We start from the raw sequence: 19436 nt of genomic DNA, 5'->3' as shown, positions 1-19436 counted from the left end.
GGAGTTCCTCTCTATTATAAACTGCATAACACTTGAACTCTGTAGAGAGACTGTTTCTCCATTCCTTAATTCCAAGCAGTCCAGTGACACACATCTTTGTTACGTAATTGCACCGAGATCTGATGATAATTGAGGTGAAGCTTGGTTTATACCTCCATGGACTAGGCTCTTTCCGCTACTTTAGGCTGCTTTTGATCTCACCTACCTATTACCTGTCAATCACAGTAATGTGCACTGGGTATCTAGGCCTATTTTCCACCTGCTTGCTTTGATGCCCACCAGCAAGTTGTTGTCAGTGCTCTCCATATATACTGAGCACTTCTATACTGGACTAATTTCATGCTTGTTGAACTTGAAGAACTGCACTATTGATTGTTGTTTTCTACTTTCTTAATAGTGATGATCATTTGTGACTCTAAAGGGACAACGGGGTTAAAGGGAATCCCTTCCCCTTCGCTTTTCATTAAATGCCAGTCTTTTTTTTTTTTCTTTTCACGGGTACTTAAATTCTGATCAAAACCTTTTAGAAGGAAAGAGATCTTCATTCTCTTCTTCCAGTGTTGGTCAGCTCTTTAACATGTGAGCAGTGACCTGGAAAATATGTGAAAGTGCGCTCTCGGTTAATTTCAACTCAGAGAGAAGATCAAACTGATCAAGAGCAGGGTGTAAAAGCTGGGTCAAACTGTACTGCTCCGTGTGAAAGTTTAGCATTTAATCCATGTTACTCAATGCAAGAACATTATTGTAATTTACTGTCTTAATTTCAATTTAAACAACATTGATCAAATCGGCTCCTTGTCTCTGCTTCTCTATCTGTCCCATCTTATTCTGCAGTTGGTGGGTGGTGAGTTTGATCTGGAGACAAACTTCATTATTCAGGATGCAGAGAGTATTGGCTGCATGGTGGAGCTGCTGGAGCACTGTGACGTCACCTGCCAGGCTGAAATCTGGAGCATGTTCACCGCCATCCTTCGGAAGAGTGTGCGAAACCTGCAGACGAGCACGGAGGTGGGCCTCATCCAGCAGGTGCTGCTCAAAATGAGCTCAGTCGATGACATGATTGCAGGTGAGCAGGTCTTTTATTGCTAAATAGCAGAGGTCGTACATTCATTTTCATATTGATTGTTATTATGTTAATGTCCAGCACATAAGCATGGGTTATGCTCTCTTGTGTTTCAGCTCTCTGTCAGGCAACAAAACATTAGCTCCGTATCTTTTAATAGATCTGCATTTTGAATAGACGCACAAAGTTGCTATATAGATTGTGGGTGAAGAAAGCTCATTTCCATCTACAAGCCTTTTCAGATGTCTAGGTGTATTTCCCACAAAACTTCACATCAGAAGTCAACAAAAAAGAACTTTCAGAACTTCAAAGTTTGAAAACTATTTAATTTTTCTTGGGTGGCTTTTTTTCTGTGTGGTAATAATGTAAAAAAAAAAATCATGCAAAAGGAGAAAGAAACTGTAGAAAGGCAGCATTGAATTTAAGACCTCCTTCAAACATATTGAGAAGGTAGAAGCAATAAAAGATGAATGTTTGGAATGTGCTTTGTAATTTAACTACTTTCATTTCTTAGTAATTCAAACAATTCTTTGATATACCAGTTATTAATAAAAGTCACAGTGACACTTGAAAGAAAATATTCATTCACACTGAATTCAAACAGTCCTTTTTAATTGCTTGTACGTATCTCTTTAAGGAGGTCTTTGATTTGCAAATATATCACACTATTGTATATTGGATCTAGAATATTTTATGTGTTGAATAGTAAACTCATTTGCCGCTTCAATTTTGTGTTGCACCACAATCAAGTCAAAAAATTGACCAGCACTACTGTGGTCATTAGCACAGTACAATATCTCATAGATGAATGACTTGATTTGATGAAGTCATTTGTGTATATATTCATCATCCCCATGCCTCCCCAGTCTTTATACATGAATGGGGTTTATGAAGCAGTTGCAGCAGGGACCACTAGCCAGTTTTTATTCTTGTTTTTTTCAATACTTACAAGCCATCAGGGAATGAGACCCTCAAATCTGTATTCATGTCACAGTGTTGTTGTCTCTGGAAGTCAGTGTCACTTCGGTATTTTGCACAGTGCAAATTACATCCATACCTTGTGTAGCTTATAAATTATGTTTCAGCTGATGAAAACAAAATGCATATTCCCTGTGGTGTTCCTATGCCTGTGAGTTAAACAATGTACCATTTAGACATCACTTTGATTTACAAGTCAGTTCCCATGTAATTGCAGTGGAAGTGTCTGTGTGATGAATGCAAGATCATTTCACAGACAATGCACTTAGTGAGAATGAAGTTAAACCAAAGAAACACTGTTACTTTTTATCTAGGGAGAGATGCATATGAATACATGTGGATGGATTGTAATGTTTCTGAAATGCAGCTGCAGCTGCAGCTGATGATTATAATTTCACTTCTTGTTCTCCTCTTGTTTATGTATGTGTGTATTTGGTGATACATACTGTCTATCCTGCCTTTAAAGACTTGCTGGTGGACATGTTGGGAGTGCTGGCCAGCTACAGCATCACAGTGAAGGAACTGAAGATTCTTTTTAGCATGCTACGGGGGGAAGGCAACGTCTGGGTAAGTGATATCAGGGACCAGATGCAGTGCGTTAGACACAAGTGTGTCACTTGAGATGCCCCTAGAGAGCCATTACGCTGATCTGTTTGGGGTTGTTCTGTAATTGACAAACTGCAGAATGAGCGAATGAGCCAACGGACAGTGTATCGACTGTCTTCAGTCAAAACAGTCTGAGAGACAGCCTTGAATGTGTAGTAACTTCTCTTTCATCTTTACCACCTGTGCAGCCGAGGCACGCAGTCAAAGTGTTGTCGGTGCTGAATCAGATGCCCCAGAGACACGGCCCAGATGCCTTCTTCAACTTTCCTGGTCGCAGTGCAGCAGTAAGCATTCACTTATTTCCATCCTGCAATTTTTAATCTTTAAATTCAAATAGCATGAATTTCAAACCAGGCCCGGCAGTTATAAGTGGATTATTGATCATTCAAATGCAGAATTTAACAAAGTAAGATGTGTTACACAATACTAATAGACCTTATAGATGACACATACTACGTTTAATAGCCAAAACCTTAAGAGTAACTCCCTTTCAAAATGTTTACTTCAACATGTGCTTGGCTCTGTACAGTTTTATGTCATGAGATTATTGTGAAAAATTGATTTCAGCAAAATGGTTATTGTCTGATGGGTATTATCATGAACTTTTTTGATGGACCCACTCTAATACAACCTGACTTCATTTTAGGATTTATGATCCTACAGTAAGAATTTTTGACAATTCCAAGAAAACAGGTTTTTAACTGGCCTTTACATGATTGTGGATTCAGCTATATGGATACTGTGTGCATAAATGGAGTTCAAATTATTGATAGTGTTTAAAGTTTTAATGTGAAGTATCTATTCAATGTAAGAAAGATAAACATTGTTAGTGTGAGTAAATGTAATGGGTGCAGGAACAGCTAATATATTGAGAGAAAGCAGTGATAAAGTATAGTAAATATTGTAGGTAAAGAGAGATAGGCAGCCTGTTATAAGACAGAACTAGTGGGGTATACAGTTCACTACCTTATTCTAATTAACTGTTACACTTAGCAAGGCTAAAAGCTTGCTCTGCACATTTAGCATCATGCCAAAACATGTTGATTAAAGTAAGTAAATAAATCCTCACAGTGATTTTATTAAATACCTTCTTGATGATTAAAAAGTTGTTTTAAACAAGTCTCTCCATCAAATCTTAGCAACTTTACCCACATGCAGATAGGATGGGGAATAAAGGCTGGATTCATTTCAAAGTGGCTTGACATTTGCCATCATAAAATATTCAACATGAGCAGGAATTAAAGTGCAGTCAGTTAGCCAGCAACATCTTGGAGGTCACCACATATTTGCAATTCCCTGTGTGCTATTTTATTTTATACAGTGATGAATCTACTAAAAGATAGGCGTTTATGTGACCTGAGCAAAAAATCTATACATTTATATTAAATACAAGCATTGTGTGAAAATGTGGCATGAAATCACAGCTTATCTATAATAGATCCATTGTAGTCAGTCATTTTAAACACCATGGTTTTGTGCTCTGACTAAATTGATTTCTACATAGCTTAATTTTATAACCCTAACTTGGAACTGTTATCAGAGGCAGTGCGGCAGATTTTTAAACAAGGTGCTCTTAACCTACATGATGTGTTTTTTGGCATATTTTTCTGCCCCCAGGCCATTGCTTTACCTCCTATTGCCAAGTGGCCTTATCAGAATGGGTTTACATTTAACACCTGGTTCAGAATGGATCCCTTGAACAACATCAATGTGGACAAGGACAAACCATATCTCTACTGGTGAGTGCACATCAATTACATACATTTGTGCTCTGTGTTTCCAATGTTGTCAATACACTGCTAGTTTTTTTACAGTTGCATAAAGTTCACATTATGACACAGAGGAGGGGAAACATACACTTTCATGTTTTTCATCAATCTAATTGCTGTGGCCATGCATTTGAAATCCTATCCTTTTCCATATTAATGATAAAAAGTGCCTACTTGAAAACCTCAATGGTGGACCGAGTCTCTATCACTATTTGCACACAACAGCAAATTTCATTAGTTTAGTGCAGAGGGAACACAAGGGATCATAACATCACATCCTACAGTATGTATTCAAATGATCTACAGACCTGCAAAGCTACCAGCAGCTTTATTGACAACGCAGTATGGTGTCTGATACTCTGTTGTGACCTACAGTGATTTCCTCATCTAAGCGGATTATGACTGGAAGTTGTTTTTCAAGGTTAAAACAGTTTTACAGACATTATTTTTCACACAATGGCAACTCAACACTTATGTAATGTGGTTTGTGAAAGGGCCCTCATTTTTTCCCAGATAATATCATGTATTATAATAGAGAAAGAGGGAATTAGGTGAGATTACTGAGATTAAAACCCATGGAAGCATGAAATACAGTGGCTCCATCTCTGCAACAGCCAATGTTGCAGAGATGGACTGCTGCAGTGGGAGGCACCGTGATGGTGTTCATTTAGATTTGAATATCTGCCACATAAGGCCCGCACCCCAGCTCTTGTAGAGGTTTTGGGGGTAATTAATGCTAAAATCACTTACCTAAATGTGAGGTGATAGTCAGGGAGAAAATCACAGAATATAATGAGACATATAAAAGAGCTGTGGAAGGGAATGAAAGAGATATGAAAGATGAAAAGGTAGAGTTGGCTGACAGGGACTGTTTGTACGTATTGGTCAGGGATGACAGTTAGTGCACTGTTAATCATCTGCTGCCTGCCATTGCTTTGGCTAGATCACACAGTTTGAATGAAAGAATCTTCTCATCATGGAAGGACTTGCTCTGTGTTTCTCTGAAGTGTAACATGAAAAAGAGAAAAATAAATATTGGCTAAGCTAAATTTTTGGTATTCATGTGGCAGCGAATCCTTACAGATAGAGTCACAAAAAAGGTGAGATATGCCGAGCTAATCCTGTTTATGCATTGCTCTGAGGGCCTCAGAGCTCAGTGGCAGGGTGTGTAGACAACAAAAAAAGAATGTATCTTCAGAAGCGGACCAAGGTTGCAGCTTTTCACCTCATGTATAATCACAAGTCGGCTTATCGAGAGCATCTTGGCTGGCACGGTGGTAGCTAGGTGTGGGGCTCTTTTTTACTAGTCCTGCATGCACCCCCCACAGTATAAAAGCCGGTGCTCTCTTTATCTGTCCCGACAAATAGGCCTGTTTGTTTTAGATGATCCCAGTGGGTGGTGGTGATGGGGGGCTTTGAAGATGGGAGACAGCTATAGACCTAAAGTTTTGGAATAATATTGAGTAGATTTTAGCAGTGAAAATGATGTTCAGTCCAAGCAGAGAAACAATACAGAAGTAGTGCAGTGTTTAAAGGCTGTTTGTGTGTGTTCAGGATTGGATTATACAGACTCTACTCATACTGTATACAGCTGACATTTCCTCAGTGCTGCTGACATTATATCAGGGTTTCCCATACATTCATATTTGTGGCAGCTCACCACAGTAAAACTTTGCCAGCCATAAATTCATTCTCAACTTTTGGAGCTGTTATATACTCCCAAACAGATGCAGAAGCACCTGCACTGACTCATTCTCGCCCTGCTGCACATAAACAGCCTCCTCTAAGCTCTCTCTCTGATCTTTTACCCTGCAGTCATGTCAGGCAATCTACAGTTGACAGGCACAGTCGCACTCCACTTAAAAATTGAAACACTTAAAGATTGATTGTGAGTCTCCATCACTAAAAAGCGCAGACCATAGTCTGTAAGAACATGGGACTTGACTCGAATCAATGCTCAGAAGTGCATTCATGTGCACCTTGTAAAATCTATTCTCAAATGGTCACAAATGTTGTTTAAAATGAGCATGTTTCTATTTTTTTGTCTTTTACTGCTTTTATTGCAGCATTTTAATAGTTAGAAGCTAGAATCATAACAATAATATCCCATTCACCTCTACAGTACATAGACACATTTGAAAAAAAGATTTCTCCCATCAGCTACCACCACAAAAATAATCAGATTTGTGGGAAACACTGCATGTATATTTTATCTGCGGATTCAAGAAAATCATAATGAAAGGATCAGACTGAAAAAGCATCACTTTTCATCAAAATTGTTGCTTTTGTCTGCTGAATAGCATCAGAGAAACACTTATTTTTAATGTGAAACGGCTTTTTTTCCTTTTTGGTCGTTGGTTCAAGTTGACTTGGAGAGGAGGTGACCTCTCCATGTAATTCGGCTCATGGTGAAAAACCATCTGAATGATGAACACTGCAGGACCCTAACTGGGAGAAGCATCCTGCAGAACATGGTCTTTCTAGAAGAAACCATATGCCTGTGAGCAGTGTGGGAAGAAATTCAGCTGCATTACACTGTGGCTACTGTCTCCAGCTACTTGCTTGGTCAGGCAAATTTTTTTTCACTGACTCAACTATGCAAACTTTGCCCTGTGAGGACTATGTGCTACTTCAGAAAGCAAGAACACCCCCCCCCCCCCAATAAAATCAAAGCAAAACAAAAAGATCACTGACCTTACGGAGGATATTTGACGGCTTTCTGATGAACTTCAGAAGAAAGACTCCTCTGTTCTGCTTCATGGATGGGGCTTCTGGGCAGGTCAACAGATCATTACAATCATCCAGGATACAATTCTGTGGGGATCCCTCCACCTGTCCACAGCTTTCCTCCCACTTGACATGCAACCATCAGTCATGCTGGACTGAAGTGGTGGTCTGCAGTTGCGAGAGATACTTGGACAGGGCTGCCTCACCACCTCAGCTAAGCCTTTCCAACCGCTATGCAACCCTGTCTAACGTCACTCCAGTCCACTCAACTTTTGACTGGTCCTAATCTGAAACCCTGCGCCTGCTGAAACTGCAGCGTCTTCACCCCTGGTGGCTAGCAGCGTTTGAGTGTCCCGCCATTCAAATGGGAAGACAAATCAACTGCCTTCATCTCAAGTAATGACCTCCGTTTCTCATCTTAAGATCTTGAAAGAGGCTGTGATCAGACGCTTTGGAGGTCTTACATGCCTTGAGCTAGCATGGAAGTCCTCTCTGAAGTCTGAGGTTGCTGCCTTGCCATAACACTCGCCTGCTTGGACACTCCATCCTCAGTTAGCTACTTCAGCAGACAGTGCAGAAACAGATTGTGCACTCTCCTGTCCTGAGAACTCAAAGCTGTCTTATCTCCATCCCCTCTTCTCTTTGACCACATTAATTGTTGGGGATTCGATAATATCTGTGCAGCAACACACTGTTCCCCTGGAGCAGTTGTTTGGCATCCTGGATAAACCCCCATGGCGTCTGCATTCACTCTTGTCTTCTGCCAAATGAGTAATTGTTCATGTGGGGACAAATAATGCAGCTTGTGAGCAGTCTGACCTGACCAAAAATGATTTTAACTGCCTTTTTAACTTTTTAGGTAATTGTGGAATATCTGTTTTCCATTTCTGGTGCTATTCCCACACCGGCCTATGGAGCAGGGCATTTCAGTAAAATTCTCACTCTCAACACTTGGCTAAAGTCTGCCTGCAGAGCTCATAATATAGGTTATATTGACAATTTTTATCTGTTTTGGGATCCTTTCTCCATCTTCAGGACTGATGGAGCCGAATGCAAGAGGTTAACCTACAACCTGCCATACAGTCCTCTCTATGTGCCTGACTGTTTACATCTCACACACCCTCCCTGGACAGCCACCATCTTTGGTGGCACAGAGTACTGTCCCTCCTGGTACCCACTGCCGGACTCATTTGTCATTAATCCTCACGCTGGGCAGTTTCCTCATACAGATCATTACTAGTGACAGGATCTCCTGTCCACACTGCACATTAGAAGGTGAATCTCTCATCACTGTGCAGTCAAGATGTCTCCAATAAATGCTCTATTCTATTGCAAATAAGACACTTGTCCTTAATGATATTTTGCCGGGAAAGTAGGGACTTCATGTTCCTAATTAGGGTTGCAAAGGGACGGAACATTTCTGATAAATTTACAGAAACTTTCCATGGGAAGTTAAGCTGGGGAATTTTGGAAATATTCCAAGTTGTTAACTTTACACATACAAACATAAATATAAACATTTTGTTTTGTCATAGGTAGATGCATGTAAACTAATACAATAAAAAAAACATTTTGACTGATTTATTTCTGATTAGAACTTTAATCGACTCTTTCATTGAACAACAAAAAGTGTTATAGGCTCACATACAATTTTGCATTTTCACTAATTCCCATGGAAAGTTTCCTACTTTGAAAATTCCCAGAATTTTGCAACCCTATTCATGACATGGTAGCAGAATATGGACTATTCCCATCTCATCAAACTTTGTCCTGCAGACTGCTCTTTTATCAGCGTGCCCCAGCTGATGGGTTATGGTCTTGGATGGGTTATGACTTGCCGTACTTTTTAGGAGCAAGTTTACATGCCAGATAGTAAGCACCCATTTATTCTCAACGTACGTGCGAAAATGTATACGTCCTTTTCGAACAACGTTACCATCACTGCTCACATACTTCCATGCGTCCTTTACGTTGGCATGGATGTTAACCAATACATCCACCAGGGGGCAGGCCAGAGTCAAAAGTTCATGACAGCAACAATCATGGCGACTGTGGAGGAGATATTGATAATGTTCCTCTTGCATAAAAGACAAAAACAATATGTTTAAAGTTTCTAACCAACTCGCACAACCTCAAAAAGTTCCACCATTTTTATTTCTTTTTCGTGTCTCATTAGTGCTACGTATCGAGTAGTGACAGTAACACTGCCCCGCCCCATGGTTTCCGGTGGTACTGCTCCATTTGGTCCGTATCCGTAAGCTTTATGGAAATGTCCAGAAATACGGACACAATGAACGCAGAACATGGACAGAAGGCTCCATCCGTATCCGGATCCGTATTTAATGTTGAGCATAAATATGCCTTAAGTCTTACTGCTCTTTTGAACTGCACATATCTGGAGCCGGTCAGCTAAACCATATTTATTGTATTTTAATTTCTGCTCCTTCTTATCAGATTTGGCTGATCTATCATCTATTATAAAGCTGGACAGTGTCCTAATGGTTTGGGATTTTAATCTTCTGTTGATATTTTTAAGACCCCATTTTATTATCTTCCTTTTTAATTAATTTTCTTTTCTTTCTTTTTATTTGATTCTTCTGTCCTACCTTTTTACTCTTTTAATACTTTTTGGTTTTTTATTTCTTTTTTGCTCTCTTTTGTTGCTGTTTGTTATTTATAGAATTGCCCTCATGTCTTCTTTTTAATATGTCTTTGATTTTATTTTCCTCTGTAAAGCACTTTGAGCTACATTCTATGAAGTATGTTGTACAAATGAAGTTAATTACCATTATTATTAGTATTCATACTGATGATACTATGTGTAATATTGCTCCAATGGTAACTGCAATAACTTTCTTAAATATTTTATAACCTATCCATTGTTAAATACCTTGCCTCCATAGACAATGTTACAGCCTTTATAGGAAAGATTCAACCTCACTAGATGTCCTGTCAACATCACTGTTCTTAAAGGTTTTTAATTTCATTGGTCCCTGCTTATTTAATGTTGTAAGCCTCCTCTTGTATCATGGTGTGTCTCCTCCTATCTGGACCCCTCTCTGCCAGAGAACTCTAGGTCTTTTTCTAAACTCTTGTCCAGAATTTTAGAAAAGGTTGTTGAAAAGCAAATTATTCAAACACTGGATTTACAGCCATAATGACCTTAGTGCAGCATTCAGTACTATTGACCACCACATTAATCCACAGGCTAAACACCTGGTGGGCATTTCGTGGACTGCATTTAAGTTATCCTCCTATCTCATTGATAGGACTTTCTCAGTCTGTGTAGGTGGACTTGTGTCAGACCCTGCTGCTTTATCACGTGGTGTCCACATGAATTGATCTTGGAGCCTATTTTATTCTCCATAAACATGCTTCAAATAGGAACGATTATCAATAGTTTCAGCAACATCTCCTGTCATTTGTATGCTGACGACATCCAATAATACTTTGACTTCAAGCCTCATAAGGTTTAGAGACTGTTTGTATTGAACAACTGTTTAAATGGATGGCAAATCATTTCCTGCCGTTAATTGCAGTTAAAACTGTAGTCTTGATCATTGCTCTCAAAAACATTCACTCAGTGATCAGGCAGAACCTTGGTGCTTTAGTCTAGGTGTGATGTTTTTCACTTCATTGGACTATTTATGAACCTCAAAATGCTGCTGTGTTAATCACACATTACAACTTTTTTTAACCTCTCTGCATGGGCTTCCTTGAATTTTCAAATTTTGATACTCACGTGTAGAGCCGTTCATGGCCAGGGTCTACATTATATCGTAGATTTTCTACATGCTCACACCATGAGCTGGGTTCTTAGATCTTCTAACCAAGGTCTTCTACGTGTCCCTTGGCCACATTTTAAGACTCCAGGAAATCCTGCATTCCAGTCGGCAGCACCTAATCTTTGGAATAGTTTCCCAATAACTCTGATGGATTCTTTTAAAAAGCAATTAAAAACGTATCTATTCAGACAGGCATTTAGGTAGCATATGGTATTTTATGTTGTGTTTTATGCTTGTTTTTCTCCTGTGTGTTTTATCTGTTGTTTAGCTTTGTTTTATTTTGACTGTGAAGCACTTCATGACGGGTGTCTGTGAAAGGTGCTACATAAATAAACTTGAACTTAAATATTAAGAGTTACCTGCCAATTACTTGCTCAAATTTTTTTGTGTCTTTGCAGCACAAGGCATTCAAGAATGATGTTGACCCCAATCCTATTATGCAGAAAAAGAGACACAATTTCATTTCAGTTATTAGCTTGTATGCTATGTGCGGTGTGCTTCGGTAACTAGAGAGTAAATATGCTAAGGTGTTAATATGCTTAGGTAAATAAGTCATAAATGATAAATGATGAATACATTTTGTTTACTCACAATTGCAACTCATGATATATACATGTTTCTGTTTACAGCTTTCGCACCAGCAAGGGCATAGGGTACTCTGCACATTTTGTTGGGAACTGCTTGATTGTGACATCACTCAAGTCAAAAGGAAAAGGTTTCCAGCATTGTGTGAAATATGACTTTCAGCCCAGAAAGGTAAGTGCAAGTTTGGTTTTTAACCACTCTTAGTATATGATGTAAGGTGAAGCTTGAACTGAACCACAGGTCAGACAGATCACAGTTCACTCACAATTCAGGTAAAACACTAGTGATGGAAGAGTATCAGATATTTTTTAGTCACTGCATAATTAGACACAATTCTGTTAATAAAACCTATATAATACAGTATGTTCAGGGATATTTATTCTTAGTAAAGGTTATGTTAAATGAAATAATATACTTTGTATTATTAAGAAATACAGGGTAGTTCCGGTATTATAGCAACTGATTGTGTGTACAGTGTTGTACATAATTGTGGCTTCAGCTAAAAAGAAAATGATAAAGACTTAAGGTTTCATTTGAAACAAACAAATTACACTGCTCTTTTACAACACCCTGCAGTTTAAGCAACATTCCCCCTATCCGCAATTAGCTCTCTTTTTATTGGCATTACAAAGTTGTATGTCTACACATATGCCTGATGTGTTTCAGGCCCCCAGAGGAGTCTTACAGGTGTAATTGGATGTAAATGCAGATGAGAAAAAGAAAGTTAATTTAGCGTGGAATGTCAGAGTAGCATACCTATCCTTGCAGAGAAGAAAGACTGGCTCAAAGCATGTGTCAAACAATTAGAGCCTTCACATAACACTTAGAGAAACAACTTTTGACCCCATTATTACTGCCACAGCTCAGGTGTCGTATTGTAGAGGCGAGAAGACCGCTAGAAGATAAAACATGTAGAATTAAGTTTTAATTGATTTTGGGTACAGACATCTGTGGATAAATGCTATTCTTAATTACCTCTGGGCAGCTTGCACTCTTTCCCTTAGCCATCAATCCTTTTTTAAGTGTCCCTACTTTTGTGTGTGGATGGCTGTAATTCCATTAGAGTGCTCAGCCTTTTGGGTCAAACCAATAAACAGTGGGCACACAGTCACTTTAGGGATAGACAACATATCACATACAGCTGTGAGTGTTTGTGCCTACCCTTACTCAGCGTGCACATATTTTACCATGATGTTTTTTAAAATAAAAGTTGCAGAGAGCTGAGAAATGTTGAATGACTGCAAGCTCTTTACTATTCTGAACTGTTTCTGTTCATGAATAACAATCACTCTGGTAGGAAAACAAAGTCCTGAGAAAATCATTTTAGTCAAGGTCATATATGTTGCAGTCAACAAACATCTTGGCTGTCCACAAATAGACTGTTATGTTTCCCCATTTGCTTTAGAATAATAAAGTACTTATTTATGGTATTGGATTGCTAGATGTTATTTTGATAACTGTAAAAGACCCCAGTGTATTGTCTAAAGTTGTCCAGCACAATGATTCCCTGTGCTTTGAATCCCAAGGTTTTGACTAATGATTAAACTGATGGCTCCCTTTTTAATTTTCTAATTCAAAGAGGAAAAAGATCTGAGTGAGGAGAAATATTTGGACAGATCGCTCATTTTAAATCAAAAGAATTGACATCAGTGGCACAACTGCTGCATCAGCAACACAGTATATGAGATAAATCCTAGAATAAGACAGAAATCTGTCTTATTCTAGACCAGAAAGTTAGAAGTGCACTGATGTGAATAAATAATGTACTGTATATAAATGCAATACATCAGCAAATATTGGCAAAGCAATTACATTTCAAACTGATTTTTGGTGTTTATATTAACATATCATCTGATGTATTGACTTGATGAGTAATACACCTAATAAACAAGGGTATGTTGCATCTAAAATGAATTAAGTCAGATTTGGAGGCAACATGCAACTCTGAAGTGAATAACTGTGCATTATTTTTAGCTTTAATAAGTATTAAAATAGTATTGATCATGTTTTTCAGGCTTGTTGATTTAAAAAAAAAAGCGATCAAACTGTTGCTGTTTACATATCAATACAATACCAACAAGTAGGGCAACTATGGTCTCTTTCTTGACATGACATTTTCAAGACCCCTCTAGCTGTAGTTAGTGTTTCACCACTGTATAATTACAGCCAGTTTTTGACGTGGCTTTGTGGTGAGTGAAAAATAAGCTGTCTTGCTGTCTCGTAGCTTTTACTCTGATCTATTATTCACACTGTTCCACTTCAGATTTAAGAACATTAGGTAGCAAACCTCATGGCTGATGTTTTCTAGTTCTAGTCTTTGGTTTTTTCTGGTTTTAAAAGAAAGAAATTGGACAGCTGAAATGGTGGTTTTATAAACCAAACTCCATAAATGTCAAGATGTACTTTAAAAAGAACGATCCACTTATTAGGTCATGTATTCTGTAGCTCACTTATTAACTCATTCTGACTCTTCTCATCCTCAGTGGTACATGATCAGCATAGTTCACATCTACAGCCGCTGGAGGAACAGTGAAATTCGATGCTATGTTAACGGGCAACTGGTTTCTTACGGGGATATGGCATGGCATGTCAACACAAATGATGTAAGTACTCATCTTTTTATTCCCATTGTTATCACTTTTTTGCCCCCCAACTTACTGAGGCTTTCCCATTACAATCTTACATAACTGGAAATTGTTAGTGGGAAAAAATCTTCAACAGTGCTGCATTAAGCACAGTGAGTTTTACCGTATCAACATGGATTTCTCTCAGAAATATGACTGCAAGCTTATTCTTAATTTGAATATTCATGTGTCACAACTGTGTCTTGCAATAGAGGGTGGAAGGGAGAATATCAACCATGTGGAGAATAGATTTATGTATACAGTATATTGAAAAATGCCATGAATATTAGAAGCAACTGTATATAATGCATGTGCACAGACTGAAAACAATTAGACTGAAGCTGTCTTATTTAAAATGTATGACAACATTGTGTGGGCTGGTTGTAACAGTATGAACTTTGCAAGTTTGAATGACTTTAAGCTAGAATGAAAACAGTCGTTCCACATGGCTGTTTATGACTGGTTTAAAAAGCAATTTGTACTTTGAGGCATAGGAGACACATTGTAAAGGTGTGCTGCTGTAGCTTTGTATTCAACAGGAGATTGCACAAACGACAGGTGGAGATGTAAGTGTGCTTCATGAAATATTCCACCACATTACCTAAACCTGTCTTAGTTTGTGAAGAATCCTTTTTTGTGGAAGAATGGCCCCATCCCTGAAGAGAACAGTCCACCATTATGTAGCATTACCCTGAAGAGGAGGATTTTCTCTGTAATGGCTGCAGGAACATCTACATTACAGAGACACTAGAAATCACACCACAGCCATACTACAAGACAAGTAAAAATGCATAGAATGAAGTAGCATAACATTATCACAAAACCACATCAGTAGTACACACAGTACTTATTATAAGATAATACCCTACAGTACACCCTTGCAACTTAACATTTCCCTGAATTATTTGAAACAGCTGGCTCACATAACTGGTCATGTACTGACATCTGGAATGTTCCTGTTGTTTAGATATTTTTTTCTATGTGTATATGGTATACTTTTTCTCACCAAATAATAAGACGGAAGCTTAAAATCTACATAACTGTAAGCATAATGAATTGTATTTTGTAGGTTTGTTGTAGGTGTAGGTAGAACTTTCTTAACATGGGCACATCTAGACAAGTTCACGTTTTTTTGTCATTCTTCTATAAACAAATCTGGTGGTTTTCTTTCCATTATCACTATCCGTCAGTTGTTAGAAATTCTGAATGTAATCACAGCTATATTCTCACTTCCCCAAAGGTTTTAATGAGCTTCCTAATCTTTGTAAATCAGTGCTATTGTTTTTGTCTTACCATTATGGAACCAACATAACAGGTGATGTTCATTTTTTTTCTGACCAAACGTGTAGTTTTCCTGCAGGCTTAGTACAAAACTGTTAAAAACAGACATTTTACCAGAATGTTCATAAGCTGTGTTTCTGCACTCCAGTGTTTTTTATTACTTTATCCCATTTGCACAATCAAATGTACTTGCCATTTCCTGCCCTCCACCTAATTCAGCTGTGTGACACTTTTGGATATTTTATTTCAGTTCCAAACTATGAAATGATTAAGCATGTCTCTTTATATCCCTCTCGCAGAGTTATGATAAGTGCTTCCTGGGGTCCTCAGAGACAGCAGATGCTAACAGAGTATTCTGCGGCCAGCTAGGAGCTGTCTATGTGTTCAGTGAGGCCCTCAATCCCGCACAGATATTTGCAATTCATCAGCTTGGACCAGGCTATAAGGTATGTACTTGAGGGTGACCAAATTAGATTACATGTAAGCAGCCTGCATAACCTATCAATCTGTGAAATCAGTGCCTTGTGCTGCCCTGCTACAGTTCCTTTGCCTTGTGTCTCTGTCCTTGGAGCGATGCTTTTCCTCCAAGATAAACGGCTGCATAAATTACCTACTTCTGGGGAATAATAGCACAATGCACGGAGGCAAGCAGCAGGCACTCCGGGGGGAATAGAGTCCTGAGCTGACTTATATCGGCTGCAGCAGGTGTAGCACTCCTAAGCTTCTTGACAAAGGCCAAAAAGATTTTTAATATAGAAAGATGCTGACCCACCCAGAGAGGGATTCAGCTGTGAATATTTATCATAATGACAAAAAAAAAAAGTTCACAGTTTTATATATTTATTTTATTTACTCTGGATCCCCATATTATAAATATTAAGGTAGGATACAGGATGTGCCCTCGATTTATTCTCTCTTTTGCTCACAAATTGCTGCTGTTTTAAACCCGGAACTGTGTCGCAAATGGAGGAATGACCCACACTACCAAATCACTTTTGAAGTTGTATGTTTCAGACACTTTGTAGCTGCTGACAAAATGTGCTTTTTAAAATATAACTGTATTCATACGCATATATCTGGTTACAGAAATGTCTATATAAGGATATACATGTCTATATTATGAACAAAAATGTCTATATTAGCTGAAATGTCATGTAGTTTCTGATCAGACTGTTAACAATGACCAGTGCAAGGAAAAGGAAGTCTTGGCCCGGTTATCTGCTGGTTACGCTCGAGTCCCCGAAATATTAGCCGTGGCCCCAGAGACTAAATCCTTGTCGAACAGATAGCCGATGGGTTTCAAGATGGCCTTTATTGTACCAAGTGTGAAGAGAATTGACAGGAAACGAAAGGGAGAGAGTGATGGGGGATGACATGCAACCTAGGTTCCCTGCCAGAATCGAACTGCAGGCGTTTCTCTTATGTGGCATGTGTCTTAACCCGCAGGCTACTAGGGCACACCAAAATTTGGCTTTTTATAGCAGCCAGGAAACTCAGTCAGCAGCATGAATTCAGTACATGTACTGTTGATGCCTGAGATGGATGTTTGTGATTTCAAGCAGATCTATGAATGCCTAGAGATTCCCAGGAGGCTTCATTGTTTTTTTTCACTAATAGCTGGTGACTTCCCGTTTCCTTCCTTAATTGTGGTTGTAGACCTTCTATTAGAGAGGTAACACACAGCGGAGCAATTCTCCAGATTTCTTGATATAATGAAGAGCATGTCCTGGGGAGACAATTACCTGCTATTGATGAAGCTGTGAACAGTGTTGGTAATGGCAAGAGTGACAGAGCCAGCCAGGTGAGTTGATGAAGAAGGGTCATGGAGTTGTCAGTTCTGCTGATTGGATATTAGGGATCCAAGCAGTGTAGCTTGCTGCTGGAGCCCTGTTATTTGTAATCTCATTCTTCCTCTCCTTCTGTATTCTTGTTTTTAGCTGATAAAAGTGTGCAGCAAAAAATGCAACAAAAAGTCACTTAAATTGGCAGGTGGGTTTCAAATTTCACCCACTACTCAAGCACATATAATAACACTCATTGACAACAATATATAATGCCCCTGTTTGACAGCCACTGGTATCGGTTCAAATGTGAAAGGTACCCACAGCATACATCAGCGTATACATTGGATTTTCTTTATACTTGTTTCAGCTCAGCTCCACAGATCGAGAAGAAGCATCTGAGATGCTGTAAGATATTTTTTCTGATCCGTGGTCCTTTCATGCATGTTTGATGATTGACACTTTCCCTCGCTCACATAGTGTATTGAATATAACTATAACTTCGGTGGTTTGTTGAAATGTAGAGATTATTGCTGCCTAGGGTTACTGTTTTTAATGCATGTTATGATTTATGGCTGTAAATCTGACAGCTCCTGGGGGCTCTTTTCATATTGCTGTATACTAAATTGCACTCTGAACCTAAATGGACTTCTAGCCATTTCATTGAAAATACCAAACGACTTCTACTATATATTGCCATTTCTGTGACTGATTTGAAACATTCCCAGCCATTCAGAGATTACATCAAGGGGAAGTGGCAGTTCTGCGGACACTGAGGCTGACAGCAGCTGGCTGTCATATCTGACTGTCGTTTATCATTGCTGTTTTAGCAAAGTTCATAAGCCTTAGGGAAAGTCCAGGATATTGTTGGCTGAAGGATTCATATAAGGGAATTGCCTCACAATTTTGCACATTTGATAAAAAAAATATAGTTCTGAATTGCTTCCAGAAAACATCTAGAGTTACACAAAGCCTTCTTACTGTGTTTATGTTGGATAACTACTTATCGCTTTCAGGCTCTGGGAAATAGCCTGGTCTGGAGTCGTAAAGTAACAACCATCACAGAAATATCCAGTGACAGCTTCATTGAACACCAAGTATTAGTCATTGTGTTGACTCACAATAATTAAGGCATGACTTTACGTCTTTTTCATGATGCACTTAGAGTTATTTCTGTCTTTACCCTCTATCATCATTACCATATGTGTTCTACATGAGGACAGATTAGCCCATTGAATTTGTGCCAACAATGCTCTCCAATATGCACCACAGATTTCTGTAGGAGGAGGAGCTGCACAATTCTGGTCTTCCCTCATCCCTCACACATGCCAGAGATTCTATAAAGGTCTACATACCAGCAAATATAGGCTTATTTATAGTAAACCTCCCAGCTTGTTATTGCCTCAAAGCTATCCATAGAGCAACAGCCTTGTCTCATTCATAATTAGAACATATTATTCACTCCGGATGTATAATGTTTAGACATTTTAAATGTACATCAAATACACATAGTGATAGAATCACGGGATACGTGAGCAGGATGTTCATTCATGTACTGTGAGAACAGTCATGAGGAAATGACAAAATTGATCAAAAAATCGAATGTCTTGCAACAAGATAAAAGTCCTGGATATTTCCGTGGATCTGAATCTGAATCTAAAACTCACTCGTTCCTTAGCCAATGGCCTAACCTTTTACCAGATTTCAGTGAGATCAATAAACAGCATTTTGACAGATTACTGACAAACAAACAAGGGCTACTGAAAACAGAAGCTCCTCAGCTGAAACAGATGGAAACATGACTAATTTCAAACAACATCTACATTTATTTAACACAAACTTTTTAAATCTGCTTTAGTACAATGAATTAATTGCAATTAAGTCCGTTATTGACTATATTTAATGCATGCAGACAAGATCTCAGGTAAAACAGATGTTCCCCAGCTTGTCAGCTGTGAGCCTGTTTCTTCAAGTGAGTCACAGGGACGCCCCTGGTCAACAAAACAACCTTTGGCTCTGGGAGAGGAAGAATACAATTTCACTCTAATGTTTTTATATGACTGGCTGATTGTGGAATGATGCTGTCATGTTGCTGGGTTTGTTAGTCACAACCCATGAGATCATCATGCAGCGGCAGGGCTAATGCTCAAGTAGTGGGCACTGGAGCTTGTTATTTCTTGTCACTTGGGTTCCATGAGTAGGAACTTTTGAAGGATGTTAGAGACTATTTGATGAGA

At 38.8% G+C, this 19436-nt stretch overlaps 1 protein-coding gene across 4 annotated transcripts in view; it reads left to right on the top strand.

Annotated features, from left to right (window-relative positions):
- Positions 1-19436, top strand: part of nbeab (neurobeachin b) — a 206088-nt gene that overhangs the window by 51828 nt on the left and 134824 nt on the right. For all 4 annotated transcript variants that reach the window (XM_053320448.1, XM_053320449.1, XM_053320451.1 and 1 more), the window contains exons 2-8: positions 835-1066; positions 2508-2608; positions 2836-2931; positions 4265-4386; positions 11558-11684; positions 13997-14116; positions 15718-15864. In XM_053320448.1, coding sequence (XP_053176423.1) covers positions 835-1066; positions 2508-2608; positions 2836-2931; positions 4265-4386; positions 11558-11684; positions 13997-14116; positions 15718-15864 — 945 coding nt within the window. The remainder of the gene's footprint in view (positions 1-834; positions 1067-2507; positions 2609-2835; positions 2932-4264; positions 4387-11557; positions 11685-13996; positions 14117-15717; positions 15865-19436) is intronic.

This window comes from Scomber japonicus, chromosome 6, assembly GCF_027409825.1.
Source record: "Scomber japonicus isolate fScoJap1 chromosome 6, fScoJap1.pri, whole genome shotgun sequence".
Classification (NCBI taxonomy): Eukaryota; Metazoa; Chordata; class Actinopteri; order Scombriformes; family Scombridae; genus Scomber; species Scomber japonicus.
This window is presented reverse-complemented; position numbering and strand designations above follow the sequence as displayed.